The sequence below is a fragment of the Rhineura floridana genome, chromosome 6 (genome assembly GCF_030035675.1).
Source record: "Rhineura floridana isolate rRhiFlo1 chromosome 6, rRhiFlo1.hap2, whole genome shotgun sequence".
Classification (NCBI taxonomy): Eukaryota; Metazoa; Chordata; class Lepidosauria; order Squamata; family Rhineuridae; genus Rhineura; species Rhineura floridana.
The window spans coordinates 18852868-18877843 of NC_084485.1; the positions used below are offsets into that span (position 1 = coordinate 18852868).

General features: G+C 42.9%; 1 protein-coding gene across 2 annotated transcripts in view; it reads right to left on the minus strand.

The window, feature by feature from the left end:
* Positions 1-2397: 2397 nt before the first annotated feature.
* The window catches only part of CDH26 (cadherin 26), a 40584-nt gene continuing 18005 nt past the window's right edge, over positions 2398-24976 (minus strand). Inside the window, exons 4-18 of one of the 2 annotated variants that reach the window (XM_061631105.1) lie at positions 24355-24516; positions 22393-22540; positions 19517-19683; positions 18405-18533; positions 17530-17715; positions 17158-17423; positions 15456-15598; positions 12425-12658; positions 10802-11032; positions 8067-8197; positions 7400-7480; positions 6701-6769; positions 5649-5771; positions 5369-5458; positions 2398-4430 (exon numbers count right to left, since the gene is read on the minus strand). In XM_061631105.1, coding sequence (XP_061487089.1) covers positions 4230-4430; positions 5369-5458; positions 5649-5771; positions 6701-6769; positions 7400-7480; positions 8067-8197; positions 10802-11032; positions 12425-12658; positions 15456-15598; positions 17158-17423; positions 17530-17715; positions 18405-18533; positions 19517-19683; positions 22393-22540; positions 24355-24516 — 2361 coding nt within the window. In that variant the 3' untranslated portion in view covers positions 2398-4229. The remainder of the gene's footprint in view (positions 4431-5368; positions 5459-5648; positions 5772-6700; positions 6770-7399; positions 7481-8066; positions 8198-10801; positions 11033-12424; positions 12659-15455; positions 15599-17157; positions 17424-17529; positions 17716-18404; positions 18534-19516; positions 19684-22392; positions 22541-24354; positions 24517-24976) is intronic. The other variant, XM_061631106.1, reaches the window with a different exon arrangement.

Here is a 24976-nt window from a genome sequence, read left to right on the forward strand (position 1 = left end):
CACTATCAAGATGTTTGTGCCTTCCTCTTTCAACAAGCCTTTTAAGTCTGTGTCTGTGTTGGAATTTCTTTTTGAGATGTTTTAAAGATGTTTCATTTTAATTTGTTTTTAAATATGTTTTCATTTAATGTTTTAAAGTCTTTTCTTTTTAGGATGTTTTAGAATGCTTTTAGCGTCTTTGTTTGCGGCCATAGGCTCCTTCTGGAAGGGCGGGATATAAACTCATCAAGATGCCCGGAGGATTACTACTAGATCTAGGGCCTTTTCTGAGGTGGCCCCCGAATTGTGGAACAGCTTACCAGAGGAAATACGCCTGGCGCCTACGGTATTTTCTTTTAGGTGCCAGGTTAAGACCTGGCTATACTCCCAGGCATTTTAATGTTTTAATGTTTAATGTTAATTGTTCATCTTAATGTTTTAAATTTTCCTGTTATTGAATCGGATTTTATTGTGACGGTATTTTAACTCTGTTTTGTACATCGCCCAGAGAGCTGCTAGCTATGGGCGGTTTAAAAATGAAATAAATAAATAAATAAATAAATAATATTTGATCTGTTATCTAATGGAGATGTAGGTAGAGTGAGAATCTTCCACATCTGTCCCATTGTTGGAAAAACAAACCTCTTGTAGGCTTTCAAGCATCACTTGTTTTGGCTGGGGGAAGAAGGAAAATGACAAACTTATTTTCAGGATTGTGTATTTAGTTGTTGCAGATGCAAAATGAAATTTGACAGTATACAAGATGAAATTGAGGTCAAATACCCATGAATTTTAGCTATAAAAATAGGTGGGTTGTGGGGATACATGTCAAAACTGACTGGAAGGGGTCCTGTATAGTTTGTAAAGCTATGGTAATAAGTACCAGAATCTTGACAGTGTTTTTAAATAATGATGAATTCAAGCCATTATGGCTTTTACAGTTAAGTAGCATTTGCACTGTTCTGACATTGGTGCAGTTTTTTAAAAAATATTTTCACTAATATATGCATTTATATTAGTAGTTTATGCATTTTTGATGTACCATAGATTTGTAAAACAGCATCATGATATTGGAAGTTTTATTTTCAATTCCTTTCCTAATGATCTCTAACATGGATTTTGCCTTTTTCACAGCTGCTGCAAACTAGGTTAACATATTCATCGAGCTGTCCACTATTTCATTCCTGGTCAGTCACTGTCAGTTCAGACTCCACAAGAGTATAGGCTTATATGTGAAATTAAGGTTGTTTGCTCTAATATGCATACTTTACAATGAATTTCATTTGCCATTTTACTGCCCATTCACTCAGTTTGGAGAGATCCTTTGGGCACTCTTCACAAACCCTTTTTAACCACCCTGAACAATTTGGTATCATCAGCAAACTTGGCCACCTCACTGCTCACCCCTAATCTAGATCATTTATGAAAAAGTTAAAAAGCACAGGTCTCAATACTGATTTTTGGGGGACCCCACATTCTACAACCCTCCATTGGGAGAACTGTCCGTTTATTCCAACTCTTACCTTCCTGTTACTTAACCTGTTCCTGATCCGCATGAGGACATCTCCTGTTATTCCACGACTGCTACGCTTACTTTGGAGTCTTTGGCGAGGTACCTTGTCAAAAGCTTGTTGAAAGTCCAAGTACACTGTGACCACTGGATCTATCTATATGCTTGTTGAAAAGTATATATTTACTTGATTATACTTTCATCCTTCCCCTTTTTTAAAAAGCAATTTCTGAGCCGTTGAAAATCTGCTTTGGGCACTGGGGTGGGTGACGTAGGCTCATTGACATTCACAGCTTGTGAGGCAACAGGTTCCCTGGTCTGCACCCTCCACATGCAGATTTTTCTGATTCAAGTTCTGCCATGTTATATATCTGCACAAACTGTTTCAATGGGCCACAAAACAGAAAAACTGCACCTGTAAATACACAGTGATAGCTGGTGGCTATTGGGACTGATAGGGTGAAAGGCAGAGAGACCAGCAGTTGGTGGAACCAGAGCTAATGAAAGGCAGAGTCAACTAAATTGCAGTTTTGTCCCCGTCTTCCTTCCCATTTATACAAGCTGACAGGCAGCTCCACCCCCTAGACTAGTAAGTAAGAAGGCAGGCAGTGGGACTGGCTGAGAGCAGACAGGTTGCTGGGGAAGCGCTCCATTCATCCCATTGGGCCAGCTTCCACTGTCTGCCACTCTAACAGTGGCACACATGCATGCAACCTGAGCCAGATTTCTCAACATGATGCCCTCCATATGTTTTGGACTACAGCTTCCATCAGTCCCAGCCAACATACACATTGGAAGTTGTGGTGCAAAACAGCGGGAAGGCACTAAGTTGGGGAAGACTGGCTAAAGCCTTCACGTTATTTTTCTGGATGAGAAGAGAAATTCAACATCTCCCTCAATGCAACATCCATTTTTTAAAATGTTATATTTATTGGTAAAAAAAAAAGGGGGGGATCCATTTAGTCATGTATAAAAATTCATCAGTTCACAGATGAATGTTGACAAAAATCTCCTTGGTAACAAGCAAAGTTTGTTCGTCTGTGTCAGAAGCCCAGTAAGTGACAAACCTTGGATAGCTTTTGCATAGATGGAATCCCACTTTCCTGAAACAAGAGAGTGTTCTGCACAGTTTGGACCTAAGCCTCAAAACTGATATCTCAACAATATTCCTGATTACAGTGCAAATATGTGTGCCAGCTCAGAGTTCAATAAAGTTGACTCCCAGGTAAATTGAAATGTAGGCTCCAGAATAAATCATGCAGATTGCCTCGCACGTTTTCAAAGTATGCACACATTTGTATACCTTTGCCATGATGCAGAGCAATACTTTAGGCACATCCAAGGATTTGCTCAGGTCTTTTTCATGACTTTGCCCAGACAGAAGACCTCACCCCACCCCCAATGCCTTACTTATACAAACTGGGGGTGGAGAACCTCCAGATGTTCTTGGGACTCCAAGTCCCAGCAACCCCAGTGACTATGGCCAACAGTCAGTAATGATGGGAGATATAGTCCAAGAACATCTACAGGGCCACCACTTCCCCATCCCTGCCCTACAGCCAGGCCAACTCTCCTACATCTCCAAAGAGATCTGCTTGGTGAGGTGGGAGCTCCTCTTTGAGTCTAAAGCTCTACCAGCCATACAGAACTAACTGAATTGTGCTCTGCACTTAGGGCATGGCCTTTACTATATTTCTTATCTGCTCTTTCTCTTTCTCTCATACAAGGCAGCTGACTGGCCCATTCTATCTGCATGTTTGAGTGCACTGTTTGGAGCAGAAAAAGACACATAATATGAACATCAGCTATGAGCCCCAAGCAGAGAACACATTTTAGCAGACCCTCTTTCTTACACACATTGGCATTACAATATCTTATCTCATCCTTCTGAGATACATAATGTCATACCACAACAAGAGGGTCTTCTCCTCCCAAACTACAAATATACCAACTGACCTTTTTCTTCTTTAAACCACTATGATTTAGACAGTTTAACGGAGGGGTGGCCAACATGGCACCCTCTAGATCAGCCTTTCCCAACCAGTGTGCCTCCCATCAGCCTCAGCCAGCACTGCCAATGGTCAGGAAAGATGGGAATTGTGGTCCAACAACATCTGGAGGCACACTGGTTGGGAAAGGCTGCTCTAGATGTTGTAGCATTATCCCTGTCCATTGGCCAGGCTAGCTAGGGAGGGTGGGAATTGTAGTCCTGAAACATCTAGAGGGCACTACCTTGGCTAGCCCAGGAATGTGTTCAGGCTAATACCAGAAGGGCCAACCCTACATTGTTGTAACAGAAGGCCAAATAAAAGTTGCTGTTGGTGGTGGTACAAAGGCAAAATAATGACCATCTGTTTAGCCTAGAAATGTTAGAACAAGATGGCTACTTGGGAAGGGGTGGTGAGGTGGGGATGGATGGGGAAGCAGCAAACAAACAAGAGAATAAATGAACAATTGCATCTTGCATATCAGCAGAACCAAGTCTGTTTCATGAAAAGAGGAAAGGAAAGACTGCCAAGGACTTGAGAAGGCTCAAGAAAGAACTTGATAAGAGGGCTGGGAGACTGAAGGGACTGGGTTGTTTCGTTCTCCAGGAGAGAGTTCATCTCCTCATAAAAAGGAAGCACTAGATATTCCTTGGACATCTTTCAAAGAATCCTCCCTCCACAGCCTATCTATGGTTCAGGTTCAAATGAAGCTGGGAGGATTCTTCACTGCTCACAGGCCAACATCACAGGAATCACTTGCTGCAGATTCTGCCAAGATTGGTAAACTTAGGCCCCAACGTCTCCAAGAAGTCAGGAGGTAGGCTGTTGTTCTCATCATCCACAACAGGTAGGGACCAAAAGGATTCACTTTTCTCCAACTTTCCCTCTGCCGCATAAACATGAGGGCAATAGGAGACCATGTTGTCCTCTAGGCTGGCAATGCGGTCACGTTTCTGAGGAGAGAAAGGAAGAGAAGGAACATTTAGATACTGAAACAAGATCACTGTCCTGCTTCTACTATATGGATGAGGAACCTGTGGCCCTCCAGATGTTGCTGGACTACAACTCCCATCATTCATGACCACTGGCCATGCTGGCTGGGGCTGATTGAAGTTGGAATCCAGGCAAGGTCTGGAGGGCCACAGGTTCCCCATCCCTGCTTAGTGAAGTAGTTCTTTGGGATCTCCAACCAATCCAAGGAGAAGACCAACAGCTTGGGTTAGAGTATCTACTTTGCATTCAGGATGTCCCCAGGTTTATCCTCCAGCCTCCCAACAAAAAATAAGCCAGTGGTAGGGCAATAAGCCAGTGGCAGGGAAAGCCCTTTGTCCAGGACCTTGGAAAACCACAGCCAGTCAGAGCTAAATGGGCCACTGGTCAGACTTAGGATAAAGCAACTGCATGCACAGGAACATTGGAAGCTGCCAAATAACAAATCAGACCATTGGTCCATCTAGCTCAATACTGTCCACCCTGTCTGGCAGACATTCTCCAGGGTTTAGAAGGGGGACATTGCCATGGGATTGAACCATGGACCTTCTGCATGCAAGGAAGCTGCTCTACTCCAAAAGGGTGATCAAAAAGCACTGAGCCAAATAACATCCTGAGCTGCAGTTGAGAAAGACTTGTACTGTAGCAGCAGAGACCCACGGTGCAAACTTGGCTTGGCTGCCTTGAAAACTTTTAATGCACTTTTAATGAACTCTGATGTTCATTAATTTTCTAGAGAGAGCTAGAACATCCTTACCATACTGTAGGACTCTTAATAAAAACAGGTTTCTGTATCAGCAAATGCAAATCTGGGCCATGGTTGAAACCCATCCTGCTGGAGGAATTTCATGGTACTTGAACAAGGGAAGTGCTAGGACTCTTCCCATGATCCATTACTCACTTGATTCAAGATTTCGCCCACCATTTCCAAAATTCGGTCATGTGGTTTCTTCCAGTGCATCTTACTGCTTTGCGGAAGCAAGGTCACCTGCTGAAGGAGAGAAAAAGGAGTTTCTGAGCCACCATTACTTAAAAGCCATCCAGAAATTCTTACCACTGTCACTCAAAATAAGGTGAATCTAGAGAAACCAAATCTGCAGGTAGCAATTTTTCCTAACATGACGCATCTTGAGCTACTACAAATAAAGACTGTGTGTGAAACCTCTTATGGTTTATCTAACCTGATGCCAACCAGGGATAGGGTGGAAATCTTCCAGGATGGTTACAGGTGACGCTATACTTCCACCAGGATGGTAGCTGTTCTCTGTCAGCTTTGCCTGGCCGTGGTTCATCCCAGGAAAATCCTTTTAGGAAGAAAATTATTTATTTATTTATTTATTTATTTATTATTTTATCTATATCCCGCGCTTCCTCCCAGCAGGAGCCCGGGGCGGCAAACAAAAGCACTAAGAACACTTTAAAACATCATAAAAACAGACTTTAAAATACATTAAAACAAACATCTTTAAACTATTTTTTAAAAAAGCTTTGAAGGCATCTAAAAAAAAGATTAAAAACATATTAAAAAAGGTTTAAAAACATTAAAAAGCAATTCCAACATAGATGCAGACTGGCATAAGCTCTCAACTTAAAAGGCTTGTTGAAAGAGGAAGGTCTTCAATAGGCGCCAAAAAGATAACAGAGATGGTGCCTGTCTAATATTTAAGGGGAGGGAATTCCACAGGGTAGGTGCCGCCACAATAAAGGTCAGTTTATGGAGTATGAACATTAGTTCATAAAAACCACACAATTGCAGTCCACATGTTTCCATCCCCCTTGCTAAAATTACTATCCTTAAAACAAGAATATACAAAATGCATTAGGATATCAAACTGCTAAAAGGCTCTATCTGGAGTCCCACAACAATAAAAACACAAGTATACTAACATGTTTGGCACATGAAATACAGATTGCTCATATATGTGTGTGTGGGTAAACAGAAGTCATAAAGGCTTGCCTGGTGCCCACTTTAGGAGATTTTCAAGGCTACCAGTGTTATGTTGTAAGGCTACAAGCTTCGTTGTATGGGGGGGGGAATGACTGAAACCCTCATTTGAAAGTCTGTGTTTCCCTGGAATATGAATATAACTCTCTTTAGAGAAAGATTTCACCCCCACCCTCACCATGAAAGTGCTGTGAAAAAGCTTGCACTAGTGCATTCACTTAAACTACTGTACACCATATTCATTTACTATCCCTGAAGCGACTGTGGTTTTGTACAGATATTACTCACCGATGGATTTTGTTCATAGGGCACTTGACTGGATGTCTGTGAATGTGAGGTGGTTGCCCCGCTTGCCATCTAAAAATGAAAGAAAGAAAAAGACTTGCTTTTTTCATCTGTACTGTAGTAATCCATTCAAAAAACTCAGCCATAAAAGAAACAAACATACCTAAGAAACATTAAAAGAGGTCAAATTCCTTCATACGCATTACATACAAGGCAGTTTTCAGACCCGACTGGTTGTCTTGGACAACATCCTGTGCCACGAGCCCCCTGCAGGCATTAGACCTCCACGTGGAGGTCCTTTGCCCAACCTCTGACAGTACTTGCCTGCCCAACACCACCCCCAACCTCTGTAAGTTGGGCAAAGGTCTAAAGGGGGAGCCAGCTGGATTTGTGTAGGATTGTCCACATGATCAGGAGCCTTGCACGATGCAGATTCCCACAAGCGCATCTGAGTATAGCCTACAAGAGTATCGACATTTGTGGATGAGTAGAAATTAGGGGGCACAGCAGCTATCTTGTAGCCTGTACACTCACTTTAACATGCACACAGAAAGTCAGATAGATAGAAGAAATGATATTATCACCCAGTTGGATTTAGTAATCTTATGCCATGCAAGGAGGGGACTGGAGGGGAATCTAGACTGTTGCTTTACAGGTCCCTTAAAAATCCATTCAATATACCACAAGGAGTTCTGCAGTTACCTTCATTGTTTGTGCTTTCTCTTTTGAAATTTGTGCATAAACTGGGGATGATATAGCAGGATCCCCCACATCAGGTGTGTCCTAAATGGGACATCAAGGCAAGAGGTTTTAATCCAATGCGTTATCACATTTTGGTCGTATGTGTTTATGAAAGAGCAGTTTTGAATGCGTAGAGTGCAATACAAGATTCTAGCTGGAGTCACTAAAACTGGGCATGCATGCTTGGAGGGAGAGTGCACAGTTATCCTCTGGAGGTCTCTTGAAGGAGTGCCTGCTTGTCTACAACTTGACCTGCTGGTATATCTGCAAATAAAGCAAATATTACAAAGGCACCCCAAGTCTCCAGTGCTCTCTGATCCCAAGGAAACCATGGTTGCAACGTTATACAACTCAATGAGAAGAAATCCTATTGAGCTTAATGAATCTTACTTCTGAGCAGCCATGCAAAGGATTGTACTGTAAGCCCGACAGTGTTGCCCCTGGAAATACCATGGGGAGAGAGTATAAGGTGGTCAGATGCAAAAGAGGACTGGGCTCCAGCACCTATAATAGCTGAATTACAAGCGACACCTGCAGAATCTTCCTCTTCAATACACTGCTAACAGTGCAGGAGCCCTGCCTCTTTTGCAACTGGCCACCTTAAATGCACAACAGTATGATTTATCACCTGAGACAAAACCCGTTGGCTTTCCTCATTGTAGTGGATCAGAGTCTGGTTGCCTTCTTCATACGGAATGAAGGGAGAGCCTTTCTCTCGTTCTGATGTCAAGGAACACCAAAGAAGGAGAGCTAAGGCCACTGCATAAAAGGAAAAAAAAATGATGAGTTTTTGACAGGAGCTCACTATACCCTTGCGCACGCATCTTTTTCCTAAGGACATCTTGCTAGCTGCTAAAAGTTTAGCTAAGTCTCTTGGCACAGAAGAAGAGGGTTTGACCAAACCGTTTCATAAGAAGTTGGGGTGTGCCCTTTCAATGTGGTGCGACTAGCCTTTGGCAATGACCACCTCCAGAAAAGTTAAGGTAATTGAACCCACACGGCAACGGGTAGGTGGGATCACCACACTCATCAATGCGTGCACGTGCACACATTCATGCATGTGCACATATATGCCCTAGGATCAGTAGCTGAGAAGGATAGAAACAAAAAGCCTTTTTTTTCTGCTATGCAGACAAGGGCCGCTTTCAGGCATGGAGCTCATTGCGTTAGTTTAACGGATTAAAATGGTGGCCCTGATTTCTAAAATTCCTTTCACACTGCAGTATCTGTTGCATCAAGGGGCAGCAAATTTTTCAGCTGATATACCGGCATGGTGCGCAACTGTCTTTCACACGGCTGTAATGAACGTCTTGGTTTTATCTCTCACCCATAATACAACTGCACACTGTAGTGCCTCAACGTGCAGGAGGTCTAAGATCTCAACCTGTCACCATGCAAGCCCTCTCCCTTTAGCATCTGACTTTTTAAATTATTTTAGTTGTATAGACACAGGGGTGTGGGGGGGGGGAGAAATGTTGCTGCTACCTGCGCCCTATGCCGAATACTGGTACAGTTTTCAATAGGCAAAAAAAGTGCATGCCTAAATTATTACTATTATTATTATCTTTATTTATGCCCCGCCCCAGGAACACACTGCATGCTGGGATGCCTGTCACGTGAGCAGCTGCAACTAGCAAAAACTGCCATTTTCCAGGGTCCCAAGCTTGCAAATGGATTAGTTCTTATATTATTTATCACGAAAATTAGCGCTAAACTTGCACTCTATTCCACTAGAATAGCTTGCATGCCGTGTGAAAGATCAAATATAATGCGCAAGTTGTCAGGTAAGAAATTGTTAGAACAAAGTGCAGTGTGAAAGCAGCCATGGAGGGTTTCATAGAATCATAGAATAGTAGAGTTGGAAGGGGCCTATAAGGCCATGAAGTCCAGCCCGCTGCTCAATGCAGGAATCCAAATCAAAGCATTCCTGACAGATGGCTGTCCAGCTCCCTCTTGAATGCCTCCAGTGTCGGAGAGCCCACTACCTCCCTAGGTAATTGGTTCCATTGTCCATAGTGTTTAATTAGTCCTTTTCCAGTGAACTTGGTTCTTATCAGAGTTAGTAGCTATAGCCAACCTTGTTGACACCATAGCATTTGCTCACAGTATTTATATATTTAGGAACACAAGGAATCTGCCTTATATTGAATCAGACCATTGCCCCATCTAGCTCGGTACTGTCTACACTGACCGGCAGTGGCTCTCCAGGGTTTCAGTCAGGAGTCCCAGCATTACCTGGAGATGCCAGGAATTGCACCTGGGACCCTCCGCATGCAAGGAAGGCGCTCTGCCACTGAGCAACATCCCTTCCCAAACCACAACACTTCCTACCCTGCCTTTTGGCCCTGAAACAAGGTTGCTTATAAAGTGATTTTTAAAAACAAACTAAGATGGTTTTAAACAGTTATAAAATTGGACGAAAAAGACAACAGCGTCGAAAAAGGGGAAAAAAGCCCAACATTAAATAAATGTGACTAAGCTTAGGGACGGCATTCCATAATCATGGTGCCACAGCTGAAAAGGCTCTGTCTCCTGTGCTCAGCTGCTTATGGTGGGGAACACAGAACAGGCCCTCAAAATGGCAACCTGAGCACAATGAAAAGGAGCATATATCCTGGTCCCAGATAGCGTAGGGCTTTTAAAATGTTGATGCCAGCACTTGGAATTGAAATGGGGCATTTGTGAAAACTTAGTTGCTGACTACCAAGGATTACTTATTTACGAGCTCTCTGTACAAGACCCAAGTATGATGAATCAAGTTGAAATGCGTTTGGCATATTTAGCATAGTACTTGAGATTTGTTGTGCATTTTACCTTTGCATTTTATATTTCTGAATTTGTACACCTCTGCATTTTACTGCCGTGTTGCCATTGGGAGTGTATGTATATTTTGTCTATAGAACTAACAATTCATATCACACCCTGTGTAGTAAAGTGCATGTGCTTTTGAAATTGGGAGTTATTGTGTCTTCTGTCGGCTATTGGAAATGGAAATGGACTGCCTTCAAGTCGATTCTGACTTATGGCGACCCTGTCAATAGGGTTTTCATGGTATGCAGTATGCAGAGGTGGTTTTACCATTACCTTCCTCGGAGGCTGAGGCAGTGACTGACCCAAGGTCACCCAGTGAGCTTCGCGGCTATGTGGGGATTTGAACCGTGGTCTCCTACGTCGTAGTCCAACACTTTAACCACTACACCACACTGCCTCTCCTGTCAGCTATTAGCCAAGACTATTTTTTCCACTATTCATTTCTATATTTTAGAATCATATCATGTCTGATTAGACCTTGACTTTATTTGCAAGACCCAAGCATGTCATTTCTGCCAATAAGGAAAATGCAAACTTTATGTCATTACTCACATAGTAATAACAGGACCCCGGACAAGATTGCAGCGATGGCTCCCCCTCCAAGACCCACCGACACTGCAGACAATTTCATCTCCTGCTCACATGTGATCCCATCCAGGCAGCGACACACCCTGACGTGGAGGCTCTGGTCCCTAGAAAGCCCCTGCTTGTCCAAAATATGGAGCTGCACTGAATAATTGCCAGCAGGGAGGTTTTTCAACATAAACAGCTCAACTGAATCACCTAAAAAGAAAAGAGAAAGAAGGCTTTTTGCTAATTCTAATAATACAATGCTGATAATAGTACAGTGGTGGCAATGCAGACAAGGACTAGCAGAGTGAAACTTTCCAAACGGTATTAACCAGATTAAAGCCATTTTTAGATTCTTAGAGTTGGATGGAGCCTTGCAAATCCTCCAGGCAGCAGATCTCCTTGAGAACTCTGGAGGAGTTATATTTCTAGGCAGTTTGCTGATCTGCACTGCCAGGGAAGGCCTGCACACAACAGGCCACAGCATGGAGGTGAAAACCCTCACCTAGCAGCAGCAGCAGCTGCCATTCTATCAGGCTTACAGTGGAGGAAGAGATGGCCTGCAGGACCTCTCCATCAGCACTGCTGAGAGGCCAGCAACTATTGATTCCTCCCCTTTTTCCATTCTAGGTAGTGATTGACCTACTAAGAAATAGTGCTGAGTTTGCTTTTTCCTCTTCCCTCCCAAATATTTTTCCTTTCATGTCACATTGTTTAGACTGTGGGCCTGAGTGCAAGGGCGTCTGATTATCTAACATTTGTAAGCCACTCTGAGAGCTGAGTGTGTGCAAAAAAAATTCTCAATTAAAAAATAGTAATAAAATTTGCAAGTGAAGCCCAACTTCTTGTCCTTGCTTTTAAGATGCGATTAAGTATTATTTATTATTAGATTTACATATTAATTTATTCTGCCCCGAGTCTTGCCTTCTCTCTAGTGTCTGCCCTTACTGCCCTGTAATTCTGGAGAACATTTTCAGGTACAAGAGAGGACTGTTTGTGCTCCGGTACTGGAACCCTGTCCCAGAAGGGAAGGGAATAGGCGCATGCAACATCAGTTCCTGTGACTGGCAAGCAGTGCTACAGAGATAGGGAATCTGAGGCCTGTCTCCCGACTAAAGCCTGGCATCCCTAGCTGGACATCAGGCCTCATTTCAAAATTTAATGAAAGAATTCAGCTCTCTTGCCCTCTTATCAGTGCTGGCTGGTGCCCACTGAGACGGGCAGAGCGGAAGGAAGGGAGGCCCTCAAGTAGGTGGAGACAAATCCAATGACAAGCAGAGCCAGTCAATGATGGGTGGCGCCGACTAATTCTCATTTTCTCACCATCCTTTTCCCTGCTACGTTCCAAAAGGCCAATGCTGAAACTAAGGCAGAGGAAGCTTATAGGCAGGGCCATCCCCTGGTTGTAAGTAAAAAGGCAGGGAGATGGGGGCTGGCTGGGGGCAGATTGAGCTTGGTGGGGCACTGCCCCACTTGCCCAAATGGACCCGCCTCCAGTGCTTATTATGCGAGGCTTCGATCCCAGGTTCCTGGGCTAGTGGAGAAAAAGTTGCCAAGTGGTGACGTGAAAGGGCGACGCAACATCATTGTTGGAGGGCAGCTCACCAAAGCTCTCTCCCAGTTTCCAAGAACTCTGCACATTCCCAGAGGTCTTCACGAGGTGGAAGGTAAAGGGCCCTGCATACGGATGGGAGTCGTTGTCCTCTGCTTTTATAAGGAAAGGGCCTTTTTCTTTTCCATCGCAGGCCACCAAAAACGGTGTAACCAAGACTGGAGCATTGTCATTAAGATCAGACAGGTAAAGTTGGATGGTGCCTGTGCCAGTTAGCGGTGGAACACCTAATGGGGAGAAACAGCATGAAGAGGATATTCTAGAGCAGGAAGGAACCTTCAAGATAAGAAGTGAATTTCACCCATTGGCTTTAGGCACCTGACTTCCTCAGAAAACACTTTCCATATCATTCTTCCCTATCTGTTGCAAACTTCAGGTCATCGTACATAATTCCAGCTAGACTTGTTTTGCAAACTCTGAAGAGGCAGATGGGTGAAGTCAAGAGTTCATCTGGGGCCCAAAAAAGGGTTTATGACTAGAAAGCATTTTTCAGACCGCTTCTCAACACCTTTTCAGACATCACAGGAAATTTTTCTTTGCTTTCTTTTCTTTCTCTCTTTTGCCCACAAATAGTCAAAGCTCAGAATCATAACTATACAAGAGCAGCCTTGATGCACTTTGCACACTGTGTGGCATAAATCTGCAGCCCACCAAGCTGAAAGCACAGCTGCCAGATACTTGACATCTTTGGGAAGGATCAGTGGTGGAACAGATGGTCTCTCTTTCAGTCCCCAGCATCTCCAGATAGGGCTGGGATAGAAACCTGCCTGAAACCTTGGAGAGTCGCTGTCAGTCAGAATAAACAACCGTAACCCAAACAGACCAACGGTCAGACTTCCTAGAGCCCTCTCTTTTTGAAGTTCCAGGAAGGCAGCAACACACAAGGTTATTTAACCCTGGCCAACATACATGGCTGCTTGGGTGCTTTCATCTGTGAAGCCTACCACTTGTCTAACTGATCCTTGCCCATCGTGGCTCATCATGAGCTGCAGAGAGAAATTGGGCGAGGGGATCAAGGCGGTGGTAAACGCTTCCTTGAAAGAGGGTGTGATGCCATCAGCCTTCAAGGAGGCAATTGTAAAGCCCATCCTGAAGAAGCCCTCCTTGGATCCCCAAGTTTTCAATAACTTCCGCCCAATTTCGAACCTACCATTTTTGGGCAAGGTCATTGAGCGAGTGGTGGCCAACCAGTTGTCAACACACTTGGATGAAACGGATTACTTGGATCCATACCAATCGGGTTTCAGGACTGGTCACGGAACTGAAACAGCCTTGGTCGCTCTGGTAGATGATTTGAGGAGGGCATTAGATAGGGGAGAATTCACCTTTCTTGTCCTCCTCGATCTCTCAGCGGCTTTTGATACTGTCGACCACGGTATCCTTTTACATCGCCTGGAGGGATTGGGAATTGGAGGCACTGTATTACAGTGGTTCCGTTCCTTTCTCTCCGATAGGTACCAACAAGTAGCATTGGGGGAGGAGGTTTCAGACCCTTGGCCTCTCAATTGTGGTGTGCCACAGGGCTCTATCCTCTCTCCCATGCTATTTAATATTTATATGAAGCCGCTGGGGACAATCATCAGGAGATTTGGGCTGCAGTGTCACCAATATGCAGATGACACTCAGCTCTATCTTTCGTTTAAATCTTCACCAGAGTTGGCTGTGGAGACCTTGTCCAAGTGCCTGGAATCCGTGAGTGGATGGATGGGAAGGAACAAGCTGAAGCTGAACCCCGATAAGACCGAGGTGCTACTTGTGGGGGACAAAAGAAGGTTGGGAGATGTTGACCTGAAGTTCAATGGGGTGAGTTTACCCCTGAAGGACCAGGTCTGCAGCCTTGGGGTTGTACTTGACTCCAGGCTGTCCATGGAGGCTCAGATTTCGGCAGTGAGCCGGGCAGCCTGGTATCAACTACACCTCATACGAAGGCTGCAACCCTACCTTCCTGCTCATCAGCTCCCCCTGGTAGTACACGCCCTGGTCACCTCTCGTTTGGACTACTGTAATGCGCTCTATGTGGGGTTACCCTTGAAAACGGTCCGGAAATTACAACTTATACAAAATGTGGCGGCTCGACTACTTACGAATAGTCGCCGCCGGGATCACATCACACCAGTGTTGTTCGATCTACACTGGCTTCCAGTTGTTTTCCGGGCCCAATTCAAGGTGTTGGTATTAACCTTTAAATCCCTATACGGTCTCGGCCCAGTTTATCTTACGGAGCACCTTCAACGCCACCAATTATGCCGCCCGACAAGATCAGCCACTCAAGGCCTTCTCTCAATCCCGCCGACAAAAACAGCTAGATTGGCGGGTACAAGAGAGAGGGCATTCTCAGTGGCGGCCCCCACTCTCTGGAACTCCCTCCCACAAGATCTCCGGCACGCCTCTTCCCTAAATGTATTCCGTAAAGCCTTAAAGACCTGGCTCTTTCAACAGGCCTTTGGGATCTCCAGGGAGGGTTAATTACTGTGACTGAAATGCCTCCTACCCTGTTTTAATATTGTTGCTGCTGTATTATTCTCATACTGTTTTTTATTGTATTATTGTATTTTATCTCATTGTGTTTTAACTGTTTTGTACGTCGCCTAGAGTGGCCTTTGGCCAGATAGGCGACACAGAAATTAAATTTATTATTATTATTATTATTATGACTGCATGAGAAAAATGAAGAGCCTGCTGGATCAAGCCAGTGGCCCATCCAGTCCATCCTGTTCACAGTGGCCAACCAAAGCCTGAGAACAGCATAGCATCATTATTGTCATATAACTGCAGTCCATCTTATCACAGTGCATGCCAATAACAGGATACTACTACCAAGGGAATACAATATTTGTTTATTTTAAAAGAAAGGCATTTCAGAAAGGCAGCTTTAATTTTACTGGGGGAATATATTTGGAAGTTATACAGAGTTTGAATCTGTAGAAAATTTTGTTTCAACTGGAACTGTGTCATTTTTATCACCATTTAATAAAACCAGCAAACAGGGGAGGGTTTGATGCTGCTTTTGGAGGAAGAACTTACCATCGTCAATAGCGTGTATCACAATGGTGTATAAACTGTTGTTCACATGGGGAGATTCTCTATCTAGCATTTTTACAGTTGTCACAATCCCAGAGTTTTCATCGACTGTCACCCAGCCATCTGGGTCAGAAGCTACTTTGTATCTTAAAGAGCAAATAAGGTGTTGTTTTCAAATTAGCAATAAAGCATCCCAAACAGCTAAGTACATCATACAGGATTTACTTCTCAACCCTTCACAGGACTAGAAACGAAATATCATATGTACTACTGTGCTGAAAATTTCTTCCACTTCCCCCCCCCTCAAAATTCTGTCAGTTACTGAAAAAAGAAATGGCATTTAAAAAATTCAAAGGAGAAGGAATGTTTCTGTAAAATTCTCATAGGTGGTTGCAAAGGTTTTGTTGCTGAAAGGTTTTGAGAACAGGGAGGTTGGGAGAATTCCGTTGCAAACGGAAGCAGAAGCTGCTGCTGTTTGCATTTCATCCCAGGTCCAGAACGCAAATAAATCCAGCAAATACGATTAGTATTCACTCACAATATCCTTAGGTTTTGTTCCGTTTTTAAATTCCACAACCAATATATAATTAATTACTTATTTTACATTGTTGTGACATTTACTTTACACTGAAATGAATGGTGTGGAAATAATTACATCATAAATTATATTAAAGTAGTCATGTACATAAATTATGTCAATAATTATGTTAAATTTATTTATTTATTTATTTATTTAAGGATTTTTATCCCGCCCTTCCTCCCAGCAGGAGCCCAGCACAGCAAAGAGTGAGACAAATAATGTAGTATTTAGCAGAAACCAAACTGCAGAAGAATGGAAACAGTGCCTAGTGGCGAAGAGAGGTTGGAACTGAAATCGCTGCCTTCTTAGATCCCTATCTGAGGGTATTGTTTCTTTCATTCCACAAGTTATCTCTCTACAGTGGTCTGCATTCAGCAGCCTTCCTGAGTAGCCATGTTTCCTGAAAAAAACAATTATATCCTCAGCTGGGCTTTCCTACAAGTGCAGAAAGGTGGAGAGGCTGCCAACCATGCACCTGACAACTGCTCCTTTTTTTAAAAAAAAAAAAAGTACAGTCTTTTTATTTTTAAAGAAATCATTGCAGGAAGATTAAACAGAAAATCAAAGAGTGCAACAGTCTCAGGCACTTGGTGACTACCCTACCCGACCTCCCACACTTCAATTAAAGTCCAGAGGAAGACATCATGATGTAACTCCTCCCATGAGGCTTTTTCAGATCAGGAAGCATGGGCAGCCAGGGAGCCAGCAGTGGGGTAGAGATGTGCTTAATGGGCAGAGGGGGACCACATACACACCACCCATGATCCCCTTGCAACAATAAGGGTAAGCTCCAAAATTATTATTTATAATCCTAAAGATGGTTTAAAGTGTTCTGGGAATGAGGCAGAAAAACAGAATCCTACTTTACAGGCAGCAAAAACTTTTGAGAAACTGGAAGACAGGTTTTGGCATGGCACTAGTCAAATAGGTAAACTAGGCCTGCTAAAAGGAAGCTGGAAGGTGCAGTTAACAAAATGACAGTAGTGAGACAACTGGCTTCTTGTACCATTGGGCTGTTAATTTGATTCCCCCTGCATTCTCTGCAGTGGAAACCTAGGCAAACTTTTTCAGAAGACCCAAAAACCTGGGAAGTTCATATTAGAATGTATTCTGTTCATTCTCTACCTTATGATGTTTGATGTTGTGTCTGGATCCCTGGCTGTATACTGTACAATCCTGGTCCCAGGCATCATCCCTTCCTCTTGCCGAAGGACAAGGATGGTAGGATGAAACTGAGGAGCATCATTCTCATCAATAATATTAATGTTCACGTATGCTTTTTGGAGGACTTGAGCGCTCTGTACCCGACCCCTTTCACATAAAGAGAGGGGCTCTTCATTTTCCACAGAAATTACGAGTCTCCTCTCATTATTTTTGTCATAGATCAAAGGCTAGGGAAACAAAATCTCCAATTAGTGGTTTTGGACTGGCTATACCATGGAATGATTCTTCAAATCTTATATATAGCTTATATATAGCTCTGTCAATCTATATTACCTTTGCAATGCTTAAAACCCCTTCATTGGTATTGGGATCCGTCTCAATGATGAAGTTCTTTGCTACATCTCCTCCCAGTATCTCATACTTGGCCCTCCAAGCAGGTGTGCTGGGAGAATCTTTATCTTCCACACTTAGGCGAAGGATGCCATGTTCTGTTTTGCCTTCTGGGACATCCAGATGATACTTGGAAGACACAGAAAGTGTATCATAGTGTAGAAAAGGCAACTCCAAACATTCCCTTTCATTTTCTGTCACACTGTAGTGTGACAAAGATACAGAGCCCAGCACTGGGCTACGCAGGAAGAAGCAGTGTTGATAAAGCCAGGTTCTCAAACATATGGAGAATTCTACTTTTGAGTAGGGGGCAAGATGTGTGCAATGGTGTGTGCATGTTTATTTAAAAGCATTTCCAAACCACTTGGTGTTTTAAAATAAGCGGCATGCAAAAATACAACATAAAGACAAAAAAACAGGTTCATAAGAACAGAGATACAAGCACAATGATAGTAAAGCAGTATTATAAAAACAGATATAAAACAAACATTCAGTAATAACAGGGTCCAGTCTTATTGGTCGGGGAAAGGCTGTGCATGCCTTAAGTAGTGTACACCCAACAATCAGGGTAAAATTTGATTCCAACAAGCAAGAAAACAGATGCCAAATAATTAGGTTTTTGTAGCATTTGCAATAGCCTTTGAATTAGGACGTGGACCTATTTAGGTGTCAACAAATTAGGCGTCACTATGGACAGATAAACATCTCCTAGGTCTACCTTGGAAGACAAACCTTTACCAGGTCCCAGGTATGTAATATAAACTCTCTCCCACTGGTAATACCTCCCACCTGCCCATGCTCAAGCAGTACATCCTTACATTTTCCTTGACAAACACTGGCATGTTATTGTTGGAATCTTCCATAGCGATATTAATTGTTGCTGTTGATGACAGTCGCGGATTTCCATGGTCTGTAGCTTTGATCAGAAGTCTGAAAGCTCTGGCAGTCTTTAAAAAAACATTAAAATATAAAACTATTACGCTTAATAAGTTGGAGTTGATACTGGTGTGAATTCAGTAACTCCAAAATTACGTAAACCCATAAAACAGAAAATAGGTCTTTGCAAAACATGCAGCATCTGCTCACGATCAGTCGGACTAAATTAGAATCCAGGTTTCCTCAAACGGCCACACTTAGCTGCTGGAAACTTTTGACTCTGCTAACAAGGTACCTATTTGCTTTGTTGGCTATTACCACGCATGCACTGGGGCTGCAGCAGAGATTACAGTTAAATATCTATTTTCAGGCCCACTGCATTAAAGCATTTTCGCTGTATTGTGTGTCTTGTGCTAACAAGAACACAATTTTGTATGAATATGGCACTTAGATCCACTTGTCTTTCAAGATGTCTACAATGGCAGACTTGTTTCCCAGCCCTCATTTTATTCTCACAACAGCCCTGTGAAGCAAGGCTGAACAGCAGCCAATGGTATGGGGGTGGCAGTGGCAGTTATATAACCTTCTGGCAGCTGAGTTGCTGCTGCTTATCAGGAAGGGGAGAGGGAAGGCAGTGGAAGGCAGTGCAAATGCACTCGAAGGAGTGCAGTGCCCATGCATTTACACCACCTCACCCCTTTCCCTCCTAGTAAGCTGCAGCAACTCAGCTGTCAGGTAAGCTCCGCTGCCCCACCACACTGCCTGCTAGTGGGTCAGGGTGAAGGTGCAAGTCACTCAGGGTCATTGTTGAGCAGACCAGGCTGAGCCAGTTCTCCCTGATCCAAGACCAACACCAACATTATATCCACCCTGATGTCGCATTTACCTTGCACTGAATATTTTTGGCAGACAATGTGTACAGGAAGTACAGGAAGATTAAATTTAAAGATTGACATACCGGGATGGGTATGATGATAGTTATCTTTTTACTGGAGCATATTTATGCCAAGCACGCAGCTCTCAGGTCAACAGGCTTTATTTACAAGTACTATACCTCATAATGTGAGCATCCTGTAACGCGTATCTGGCCACTGGAAGAATCAATGGTGAAGACAGGTTCTTTTGGATTAGGAGTCTGCAAAACCAGAGAATACGCCACTCGAGAATTTGGAGTGCCTTCTTCATCCTTGTCAAAGGCCGTGACATTGAACACTGGCTCATCTATGATTGGGAAAGGTGAAGTATTTATAGCAAATGCTTAGCAGTGTCATGGACTTTACTTGGATCTATGCATTGTGTACTAGATTTCCATTCTGGGTGCTGGTATAGTTGTCCAGAAGAGTCCACCTCTTCACATGAGATTCATGTATGAGATTTGCCTCATACAAAATTATCAAAGTCAGAGAAGACTCAAGTATTAGCCATTAGGGATTGTGTCCAATGCTAGTGCTACTCAGAGTATATCTATTGAAATTAATGAACATAACTAACAGGGCCATTAATTTCAGTGGGTCTACTCTAAGTAAAACTTAGTTGAATGTAACCCTAGATCACAAAGGGAAGCAAGTGAGAGGTGTGTGAAACCTGCTCCTTTTCTCCCGCCTGGAGAGTTTTCAGATTTCTGAATCTCAAATATCCATGGAAACACCAATGAGTGTCCTGGCTATGCTTGCTTTTAGGAACTGCAGGAGTAAATCAGATGCACTTTGCAACATTCATCCAGCCAGCTGCAGACTATTTCTACCTCTTTCAATGGGGGAACACATGTCTCCATTTTTATTCTGGTGCAACTAGCCACTTGTAAATAACACCCTTTTTATTTGTGACTACAAATGGATAGGGAGGATTATGGGATTTTTTAAAAAGGGAATCCTAAAATGTTGAATAGCACAATTAACAATTCCATTTTCAAAAAATTACTTTACAAAATGTATAGGCCATTTAATCAAGAAAAAGCTGTAAGCAATTTACATAAAATAGTACGTAATATATTTATAAGTGTGGTGTAGTGGTTAAGGTGTTGGACTGCGGCCTGGGAGACCAGGGTTTGAATCCCCACATGGCCATGAAGCTCACTGGGTGACCTTGGGCCAGTCACTGCCTCTCAGCCTCATGAAAACCCTATTCATAGGGTCGCCATAAGTCGGAATCGACTTGAAGGCAGTACACATTTATAAGAAAATAACCCTAACCTGGATTGCTTGAAATTAGTTTAATATCCTGGCTTGTTTGGAAGCCATTAACCATCATTACCCTGTTTGGATGTAACAGGAAACTATAGTTAACCAAGACTTCCTGGATGATTTCTCAGCTTGCCTGAAGGAAAGAATGAAGTGATTACATGCAGATGCATATCTCAGCTTCTTAAGCCAAGACATGATCGTCCAAATGTGAGCCATATGTTTAAGTGCCTAGAGCAAGTACAACTATTTAAGTATTTCTTGTTGCCAAAGCAGAAACTGCATCTTTAACAGATATTTGCAGAATTGGGCCTAGGATTAAACAGCCAATGCACAGATGCATTCACATAACTTGATGATGAATAACTGAGTATGTGAGCTGACTCCATGTAAAGTGCCATATGTGATGGCTCATTCATGCGCAAATCACTGATCATGCACATGTGAACAAAGCCTAATTTTTCAAAGAGTTGTACACTATTTTGCACTAGGAATGAACATTTGTCTTTATTACCTAAAATCAGTCTATGGGTTGGTTCACAAACAACGCAAGCAAACTCGACTATCTGTAAGCAAGGACACACTCAGACTGAAACATATGAAAAAGCAATTACAAATATCGCTAGCAACAATTTCTTTGAATGCTGGAACACTTTTTCCAGGCAGTGTAACTGTTGGTATTTCTGCCCACACCATCCAGATTATGCCAATTTGCACATAATATTGGACAAGGTGGGTAATGGGTAGAGAACAACATTTCCTATATGATGTTTATTATTTCTGTGTGTCCCATTAATAACTTCTGGACACAGTACTATAGTAACTGCTTCTTTATTGGGTAGACATGGTACCCATTTGCCAGCTTGCTTTGTTCTAAACTAATATACATTAGTGGCAGCAAAGCCCCCTGTGAGCAGTGTTTCTGAAACAGTGGGGTGGGACTCACCAGTGGGCCTTGGGTCACTTTCAGGTGGTCCTCAGTGCCACAGACTGCCCAGGGCCTCCTCACTTGCCTACCAAGATCCCTAGCTCTGCCATAGCCTTTAGGGTGGACCAATGCCAGCAACCCTAAAGTGTCCAGGTAGCCAAAAAGTTTGGGAGGGGGAGAAAGGAAGTTCTCCCTCTTCGGAGGGGAAAGGGCCAGAGGAGGTGTTAAAGAAAATCAGAAAGTGAGAAATGATGGTGGTGATGATGGTGATGATGAAATGGGATAAGAGAGAAGGATTCTACTATAGGAGGAATATATGAATGTAAAAGCACCAGGGAGGAGGGATGAAAGAAAATGGCAGTTATTGGTGGTGGTGGAATAAGGTACCAGGTGAAAGTGAAAGAGAGAGAAAAATTACAGGAGATTGAAAGGAAACAATATGAAAGAAAAAGCCACAGAGGATTGTCAGTTAGATCCTCTGGGTCAGCAAGGTCTACCTAAAATGGGAAGGCTGAGTTCAAATATCTCCACAGCAAATTTTTGTACTTAGATTGTGGAAAGCTGAGCCCAAACAAAACACTGTGCCTAAGAAGTTAGACATTTCCTAAAATGGATGAGATATTGGTAGAAAATGATGGCAGTAATTGCCAGCTGATTATGCCAAACTCTGGCTGCATCTGCCATCATTTTGTGACTGATTGGCCTCAGTAATTTGCAGCCATCTCAAGTGGGCTCTGGGGACTGAAAGTTTGAAATCCCTGCCCTAGAAGTTTGACATGGAACACACGCAACAATACTACCAACGGCTTCAAAGGTACTCACCTCTGTTGTGATTTTCTTTCATGGTGATGCTAAATTCCTTCTTGGGAAACTCAGGTGCATTATCATTTACATCCTTAATTTTCACATTGAAGAGGAGAGATCTGTCCACTATTTCCCCAGACATTCTATTTGCAACATCAAAACGTATCTGACCAGTGGACAATTGACAAGGAAATTAAGTCACAGAGACTGTTTACAGAGCAGAACTTGCTTCATTTATAAAATAATGCAACACTTTCTTGGCATCATGAGAAAGAGGATACAATCACAATGCTTAAGAAGTCAAATGAAGTTGTGAAAAGCCTAGAAAAATATTTTCTACCCTCGTTTCCACGTGCCCAATTTTGCACATGCTGTTGTTTTGCCAGTGGATTCTTCAGACAAATATGCATCCACCCCATTTGGTGGAGCGTCTGTTAAAAGACAACATCCCACAGAAAATTTCTGCTCTGCTCTAGAAGTAAAGTCCTAGCAGCAATTGAGACATCCGCTTTTCAACAAAAACTTTTTTGTAAGCCGCTTTGAGTTTCATTTTGAAAAAAAGCGACTAATAAATATAATAAATAAATAAATAATGCTGACTGGGCTGATTCTCAATTCACACACAGTATCAGGTGAAAGGGTAGAGAAACCATCCTTTCCTAAGTTAGAAGATGATAACGACTTTTCTTCTATATTATAGGTCCAGCTAGTGGCCCATGGCAAATAACCAGTTCATGCCTTATCCTAAAATGTGATGTGCTAGCAACCCTTTTGTATTTTACTTTGGCCTGGTTCACAGAATATGGCTTGCCATGAATGCATGAACATGCTGGCTCCCAGCAAGGAGCCTGCACCAACTTTGCCCTTCCCCAGGCTTTTTAGGTCAGTGCAGGATGGCAGCTAAGCCAAATTTTGGCTTAGCATGTCGTCCAAACTCAGAATCATGGTTAAGGTCCCTACTCCTTAACCAAAACCTATAACCATAGGACAAACCTTGGCTCCAGGTCACTGTTAAGGAGGAGTAGCCTTAACCAAAATCCCAGGTTCAGATTGGCTTAGTTGCTGCAACATGTTGAGCTAAAATGCCTAGGAAGGAGCAAAGCAGCTGCAGTTGCCTCCTTGGGAGCCAGCACGTTTGCGCTAAGCCATGGTTTACTTAAATTGATGTGCCAATACTGCCTTTGCATTAGAAAAGGGGGAAAGTGGGAACAGATGGAGAGAGTTGGAAAACAGGTGTGGAGACAGATATGTAATATGTGAAAAACCTTTCCCATGTTGTAGGTCTGAAAGAATTGGGAGCATCGTTCCAGATGTAATCATGCAGCTACCAACACAATGATTTGGTGGGAGAGGAGTTTGTTTCCTATTATAGGCAGGAGCACTGCTGCTGCAGCCATTTATTTTTAGGTGAAGAAAAACTGTGTGTGTGTGTGTGTGTGTCTGTCTCTCTCTCTCTCCCCTCCCCCCCCCAAGGGCAGTCAAGCAATCACATTAGACAGAACCTTTACTGCGAGTTCAACACAAGGTTGTTGCAGGAAAGGTAAGGGCAAAAGTTTGCAAAACAGGATTGCTGGAAGGCAAACCTTCAACCCTGACCAATGGTTAAATAAGTTACTGTACAGTAATCACTGGGAATGCAAAAGTATTTTAGTGGCTCAAATGCAATGCAATAAATACAGGATGAAATTATATAAAACATTTAGGGCTATATTCAACAAAATCATTGCATGAGCACAAGGATTTCACTTGTGTTATGGGACTTTCCCCCTCTCTTCCTCCTGTGTGTTCCCCACGCCCTCCCCAAATCTGCTCCAAAAGGTTGAGGGAACCCCTGGAACAGATTTAGGGGGCATGCAGGGGCAGCAGGTTCCCTTGTATGGTGGAACATTCACCTTGGCGCTACTTTGAATACTACCCTTGCAACAAAGAAAGCCATTCAGAAGCACTAGCTGCTTAACTGGTTTTCTCGAAATTAAATACCGTGAAAGAAGGGTTTCTCTCTCGATCAATGGAACGGTGTACGTAGACATGTCCATTGGCATCATCCTCAATAGAAAACAGTCCAACCTCTGGATATTCATCCACACCAGGTCCGCTGATTAAATATTTTACAGACATATCTTGTGCTACATCATTAAAGAGCTACAAAACAAAACAGATTATTAATGAAACACTCATCTTATCATCAGAGTAAGATTTCACTATAACGATACTTTAACTCTAACACACTTGGGTTTGTTTTTTTAAATTATGCTATTCTGATAACTCCCAGTTAAGTCATAGTGGTAGGCTTTGGAAAAAAATCAGTGAGATTTTTTTAAAAAAATGATGCCAATTTAATGTAAAAAACATGTTAAGGATTGTTATCAATGGTATGATTATTAAGGAAACATTTCTGGGCTTTGCAGGTATCCCAATATTAATTCCTGTGTGGTCTCATAGATGTCTTATTGACGCCAATGCCATTTCAAAAGGGGGCAGTTTCATGTCACCAGTAGTGTAGTGGTAAATTCAGAAGTGCAGGGTCCCTTCACGATAGTCACAGCCACCACCACCCTTTTTTGCTGCTGGGTTGAAAATGAGATCCTTGTTAATACCTTCT